The following is a 7,003-nucleotide window of genomic DNA, read 5'->3' as shown; positions in this document are numbered from 1 at the left end:
GAATAATAAGAACAGCTGCTACTACTGGACTACTGAACTCTTGAGCAAAAGTAAAATTAGCTTCCACTGCTTCCACTGTTTCCATCTCTACTCACTCTCTCCCTCCCCCAGCTTTTATAAGCACACTTAGCCAAAAATGAATCTCCCCCCTTATGATAGCCATCTCTTGTACATGTAACTATTAACAAGTGTCTAGCCAGTACTCAAAGTACAGGTTTAATAGACACTTCCTTATATAGCCTTGCAGACACAACACGTTAACACCACAAGCATACACTGTACTATGAGCATGTCAAACAAAGGAAGTTGTAAACTTTGAAGGATGATAACAAATAACCATAATAGAAATCTGTCTCAGAGGTGGTGGAGGTCAAAGGTTCTCTCATAAGTATTACTAGGTGAGCTAAATTAATGCTTAGTGTATATTTAAAATTTTATTTAAAAATTTAACTTGGATTGAAACAGCACAAATTTTCTACACAACATCAGAACATGTATAGACATACATTAGAAAATTTAATAAAAATGGAGGATCCTCTCCTAGTTAATTTGACAATAAACCCTGTATCATACAAGTACAGGGCATAAAATTTTGAAAAAATCTAAATTTGATCAAAATTAGTTCAAACTTTCTATGCAAAATAAGTACATGTACATCTATATGTATTAGAAAAAAATTATAAAAATGGTAAATTCACTCTTTTCAAATTTTTGAAAAAATATGGCCCAAGACTTTTTTATAGTACAGGACTACAGGGTCATTGGCCTGCTTTTTGAGCAACTTCAAAAATTGGTAAAAAAAATCCAATTTTGATTGGAATTATCTACGCATCAGAAAAGTATAAAACTCTCCTTTTCAATTTTGATACAATTTGTTTGGTGACCCTGTACCAGTATAGTATAGAGTCTTTTGGCTGACTTTTGAGCAAACATGAAAGGGTGACATGAAAGGGAATTGTCAAGCATGCAAGCATGACACAGCAATGTTACATAGTAAACTCTTATTTGTAGCCTTAAAGATGGTATGCAATGAATGCTCCATGCCAATTAAACAAGCATGCAAGGGCATGGTGGTTCCAAGAAAAAAAACATCCTACACAATACTACAGTTACAGGGAATTTACTATTGCAATGGAGGGAACAAAAAACAAAAATAAAGAGACAACTTTTTAAAAAAACAAAGACATATACATGTATATGGTGCATGACATAATAATGATACATAATAAGACTGCTAAAAATAAATAATACTGATGATAATGACAGGATTAGTTGGACTGATTCGGCATTCGGTTTAATCTCAGCATTGCATTTGTTAGCCTACGTTTTGGCCACTTCATGACAACAGTCAGGATTAAGTCCTTGAAGCCGGGTCTAAAATAAGACTGAACTAGCGGGTTAATGACAGTAAACAAATGCAAGACAAAGACAACAGAAGCTACGACGTGACTACTAATGTCAACAACAGGAAAAAGAATCGCCACAGTAAAAATAGGTAATAAGCAAATTACATAGACAAGAAGCATTGCACCAAATATCCCAACCAGTCGTTTCTTTCGTGACAAATACACACTCTCTTCTCCAATTGCTGATTGATCACGTATGAACTTATACGTGAAACAAAATGTCCATACAGAAGTGATAATGATGAAAAGAAAAACAGCAACTTCTATGGCTGCAGAATAGCCAACAAAAAAGTACTCAGTAAATGCAGGAGAGCACGTGCCAACATTTGGTAAGTACGCAAATTTTCCTAGCCCATAGAATGGAGTAGAGCCAAATAGAGCAGACAGTATCCATATAGCAATGGTGAGGGTCAGTGCTACCCAGGGTCTCATGAACCGCTTGTGAAGATGTGGTTTGACAATAAAGAGAAACCGATCAAATGATATAGCAGCTAGTGTGAATGATTGAACTAGGACAGTGTAACAAACTATAAAGGCGGCAAAGGCACACGTCCCTCTCTTCTCCTCATCTGTACTACCAAAAATCCACTCACCAACAGCTAATGCAATGATAGTGAAAGGAAGGTACAGTAGATTCAATATAAAGTTTGATAAAATGAGAGAAGTGAAGAATATTGTTGATGATTGCTTCCAGGACTTCCTTTGATAGAGTGTGATAAACAGAACAACACTATTAGCTATCAAAGCAGCTAATGTTGTTATTGAGAGAACAGTAATAGCAACAGGGCGATTAAAACTTCCCGTAAAACTAAAATTGCTTTCCATACTTTTCACTTTATTTTTCTAAAATTGTTTCAAGTCCACTGGACCATAAAAAACAAACCACACCTACAACAGGAACACAAAATGTTGTACAACTTATAATTTTGACAATGAAATAACAAACATAAGAAATACAGTTAAAAGACTTCACAGCAAAAACTATTTAGCTTTGGCCAAAATTGTAAAAAAAGAAGCATAAACAAAAGTTCACATTCACCGTAGAATTAAGTAATAAAAATGAAAGAATGTGCACACACAGTAAACTACACACTGACAAAAGGTGATGGTTTTTTAAATAGGGAAAGGAAAGCACTTTTAATCTCAGGCCTAAAGCATGACTGTACAATAGGATTAGCTACTGTAATAAAGAGAGAACAAATAATGCTGGATATAACTAATGCAATAGGAACTTCTATCACTGGTATCAAAATGATGGCAATCACAGCAGGCATGAAACATATCCCATAGACAAGAAGCATGGATCCAAATATTCCTAAGAGCCACTTCTTCTTTGATCCATAAGTGTCATCATTAGATAGCTGTGACTGCTGTGTTATAAACCTGTGAGTAAAGCAAAGGGTCCAAACTGAGGTAACAATGATCACTGAAAAGAGAAGCAATATTATGACCAAAGAATACACTATAAAGTCAACACTGATCCATAAAGGAAAACAGAAGCCAAGCAATTCATCAAAACTAAAATTTCCAAGCCCATAGAATGGAGTGGAACTCAATACAGCAGACAGTGTCCATATAGCAATGGTGAGGGTCAGTGCTACCCAGGGTCTCATGAACTGCTTGTGAAGATGTGGTTTGACAATAAAGAGAAACCGATCAAATGATATAGCAGCTAGTGTCAATATTATAACTATTGATGAATACCAGAATGTAAGAGCAGCAAATGTACATGTTCCTGTTTTCTCCTCATCTGTACTACCAAAGATCCACTCACCAGCAGCTAATGCAGTGACAGCAAAAGGAAAGTGGAGTAAAACCATTACAAAATTTGCTAGTATGAGAGAAGTGAAGAATATTGTTGATGATTGTTTCCAGGACTTCCTTTGATAGAGTGTGATAGATAATACAAATGTGTTAGCTAGAAATCCAGAAACTCCCTCTACAGCAAGAGCTGCTCCTACTGCAACATTATTGAAGTCACCATTATAGGTAAAATTGTTCATTATCAGTGCCCCTTCTTCCCAAGAAGCTCTAAGGTGAGTAAAACTGACTCATCCAAGTATATCCCAACCCACAGTACAATTAAATTAATGGTTCCTTGACCCAATTTCCTTAATAGACTTCTGGTCACATGACATGCATTAGCTAATATGGTGAGAGTCATGAGGTTAACTATTTTACACCTGCAATTGACTGAATAAAGTCTAAATACAATAAAAATGGCAACCAATCAACAACTAATAATTACATACTATGCTTGCTTAGTTCTAGACTTTGAAATTGATTTGCTTGCTTTCTCTGACATAGAGCCAACAAAGTACTCTTAATCTCGGGCCTGAAGTAAGACTGCACTATAGGATTAGCCACAGTAATGAAGAGAATGCAAACATAGCTGGTCACGAACAATTCAGCAGGAGAGTCAACAATAGGAATTAAAATAATCATAATGGTACCAGGGGTGAAGCATATCCCATAGACAATCAGCATTGACCCAAATATTCCAAAGAGTCTTTTCTTTTGAGATGTATAGGCATCAGGTGTAGTCGATAGAGACTGTTCATTCATGAACTGTCGTGTAAAACAAAAGGTCCAGAGGGATGTGATAACTATCACTGAAAGTAAAAAGAATATTATTGTCAGTGAATAGGCCACAAAGTCAATGCTTATCCATACTGGAATACAAGAGCCAAACCAGCTTTCATAACGAAATACTCCCAGACCAAAGAAAGGTGCACTGTTTAGTATAGCAGACAGTATCCATATAGCAATGGTGAGGGTCAGTGCTACCCAGGGTCTCATGAACCGCTTGTGAAGACGTGGCTTGACAATAAAGAGAAACCGATCAAATGATATAGCATCTAGTGTTAACGTTATGACCATTAGACAATACCAGAAAATGTACGCAGCAAAAGAGCAGGTTGCACTCTTCTCTTCAAAGCTACTGCCAAAAATCCACTCTTCAGCTGCTATTGCAATGATTGACAGAGGAAGGTAAACCAGTAGCAATACTAGAAGTGCCAGTATGAGAGAAGTGAAGAATATTGTTGATGGTTGTTTCAAGGACTTCCTTTGATAGAGTGTGATAGATAGTATGATAAAATTGGCAACCAAACCAGCTACTGTCTCAACAGAAAGCACTGCTGCTACTGCTGGAGTGCTGAAATTACCGGTAAAAGTAAAGTTGTCTTCCATGACTGACTGAGCTAACCTTAGTAATTTGGTGACCTGTTCTGTTACAATAACAATGCCTTTCCTGACTTAGTGATGTTTTGATTATGCATAGGTGGCTATAGTAACAAGCAAAAACATGTCTATCAGTATTACAATAATATTATAATATATTTAAACAAGAATCTTCTTAGATAATTTCTGAAAAAACATACTATTAATAATAGCCTTCACTTCAGGTCTGAAGTAAGACTGTATGAGAGGATTAACAGTTGTAACAAAAAGGACAGAAACAAAACATGTCACAATATATTCAACAGGCATTGTAAATGGAAAAAGGAACAAGAAAATCAAAATAACACTCGGAATAAAACAGACTACATATGAGAGCAACATGGCACCAAATATTCCAAAGAGCCTTTTCTTTTCACACGAGTACACATTAGGAGTTATGAGGGATTGATTGTTAATGAATCTACGAGTGAAGCAGAAGGTAAGAACTGATGTCACAGCGATAATCAAGAGATTGGTGGCCACCAGTGCTAGTGTATACAATTCATATTCAAGGGTGGCCCAGATTGGAAAACAGGAGCCAATCCGACTGAAATAAAGAAAGTGTCCAAACCCAAAGAATGGAGTAAAACTCAATACGGCAGACAGTGTCCATATAGCAATGGTGAGGGTCAGTGCTACCCAGGGTCTCATGAACCGCTTGTGAAGATGTGGTTTGACAATAAAGAGAAACCGATCAAATGATATAGCAGCTAGTGTCATAAATATGGCTAGAATTGACGATACGAAGACAAAAGCAGCAAAAGTACATGTCCCTCTCTTCTCCTCATCTGTACTACCAAAGATCCACTCACCAGCAGCTAATGCAATGATAGTGAAAGGAAGGTACAGTAGATTCAATACAAGATGTGCCAGTATGAGAGAAGTGAAGAATATTGTTGATGATTGTTTCCAGGACTTCCTTTGATAGAGTGTGATAGATAGTACCACACCATTAGCTATCAGAGCTAATATAACCTGAATAATAAGAACAGCTGCTACTACTGGACTACTGAACTCTTGAGCAAAAGTAAAATTAGCTTCCACTGCTTCCACTGTTTCCATCTCTACTCACTCTCTCCCTCCCCCAGCACTTATAAGCACACTTAGCCAAAAATGAATCTCCCCCCTTATGATAGCCATCTCTTGTACATGTAACTATTAACAAGCGTCTAGCCAGTACTCAAAGTACAGGTTTAATAGACACTTCCTTATATAGCCTTGCAGACACAACACGTTAACACCACAAGCATACACTGTACTATGAGCATGTCAAACAAAGGAAGTTGTAAACTTTGAAGGATGATAACAAATAACCATAATAGAAAACTGTCTCAGAGGTGGTGGAGGTCAAAGGTTCTCTCATAAGTATTACTAGGTGAGCTAAATTAATGCTTAGTATATATTTAAAATTTTATTAAAAAATTTAACTTGGATTGAAACAGCACAAACTTTCTACACAACATGAGAACATGTATAGACATACATTAGGAAATTTGTGACCATAATTGACAAAAGGGCCCTTATGGCGGATTTTAAAATTGATCGTTATAATGGAAAATATCAACCTGTGAGTGCTTTGTTAGACAATCATTGTTTCTAAAAGTTTCATGGTAACTTTTTGCATCCTGTGGAGTAATTTTATGATAAATAGAGCTCAGGAAGTTGGATTTCTTAGGCTAGAAAGACAAATTTCACTACCCGCCATAAGGTACCTTTTGTCAATTATGGTCACATTTAATAAAAATGGAGGATTCTCTCCTAGTTAATTTGACAATAAACCCTGTATCATACAAGTACAGGGCATAAAATTTTGAAAAAATCTAAATTTGATCAAAATTAGTTCAAACTTTCTATGCAAATAAGTACATGTACATCTATATGTATTAGAAAAAATTATAAAAATGGTAAATTCACTCTTTTCAAATTTTTGAAAAAATATGGCCCAAGACTTTTTTATAGTACAGGACTACAGGGTCATTGGCCTGCTTTTTGAGCAACTTCAAAAATTGGTAAAAAAAATCCAATTTTGATTGGAATTATCTACGCATCAGAAAAGTATAAAACTCTCCTTTTCAATTTTGATACAATTTGTTTGGTGACCCTGTACCAGTATAGTATAGAGTCTTTTGGCTGACTTTTGAGCAAACATGAAAGGGTGACATGAAAGGGAATTGTCAAGCATGCAAGCATGACACAGCAATGTTACATAGTAAACTCTTATTTGTAGCCTTAAAGATGGTATGCAATGAATGCTCCATGCCAATTAAACAAGCATGCAAGGGCATGGTGGTTCCAAGAAAAAAAACATCCTACACAATACTACAGTTACAGGGAATTTACTATTGCAATGGAGGGAACAAAAAACAAAAATAAAG

General features: G+C 36.0%; 2 protein-coding genes across 2 annotated transcripts; both read right to left on the bottom strand.

Moving 5' to 3' along the window:
- Positions 1-1,226: 1,226 nt before the first annotated feature.
- On the bottom strand, positions 1,227-4,598 carry LOC109586019 (galanin receptor type 2-like). The gene is made up of 3 exons (XM_020002186.1): positions 4,194-4,598; positions 3,728-3,974; positions 1,227-2,005 (listed from the first exon to the last, which is right to left on the bottom strand). Exons 1-3 carry the CDS (start codon positions 4,596-4,598, stop codon positions 1,269-1,271), a joined length of 1,389 nt encoding a protein of 462 aa, XP_019857745.1. The 3' UTR covers positions 1,227-1,268.
- Positions 4,599-4,673: 75 nt separating this feature from the next.
- On the bottom strand, positions 4,674-5,472 carry LOC109586027 (short-wave-sensitive opsin 1-like). The gene has a single exon (XM_020002195.1). It carries the CDS (start codon positions 5,346-5,348, stop codon positions 4,749-4,751), a length of 600 nt encoding a protein of 199 aa, XP_019857754.1. The 5' UTR covers positions 5,349-5,472; the 3' UTR covers positions 4,674-4,748.
- Positions 5,473-7,003: the final 1,531 nt, after the last annotated feature.

Source organism: Amphimedon queenslandica, unplaced genomic scaffold, assembly GCF_000090795.2.
Source record: "Amphimedon queenslandica unplaced genomic scaffold, v1.1 AMPQUscaffold_12965, whole genome shotgun sequence".
Classification (NCBI taxonomy): domain Eukaryota; kingdom Metazoa; phylum Porifera; class Demospongiae; order Haplosclerida; family Niphatidae; genus Amphimedon; species Amphimedon queenslandica.
The sequence above is the reverse complement of the archived record's forward strand: the minus strand, read 5'-3'. Positions and strand labels throughout refer to the sequence as shown.

Coding starts and splice junctions, on each gene's coding strand:
- LOC109586019 (XM_020002186.1), bottom strand. CDS start 4,598: ATGGAAGACAACTTTACTTTTACCGGTAATTTCAGCACTCCAGCAGTA. Junction 3,975..4,193: donor AGCGGTTCATGAGACCCTGG/GTAGCACTGACC, acceptor TTTACACGACAG/TTCATGAATGAACAGTCTCT. Junction 2,006..3,727: donor CTTCAGGCCCGAGATTAAGA/GTACTTTGTTGG, acceptor TCATTGCATTAG/CTGTTGGTGAGTGGATTTTT.
- LOC109586027 (XM_020002195.1), bottom strand. CDS start 5,348: ATGACACTAGCTGCTATATCATTTGATCGGTTTCTCTTTATTGTCAAA.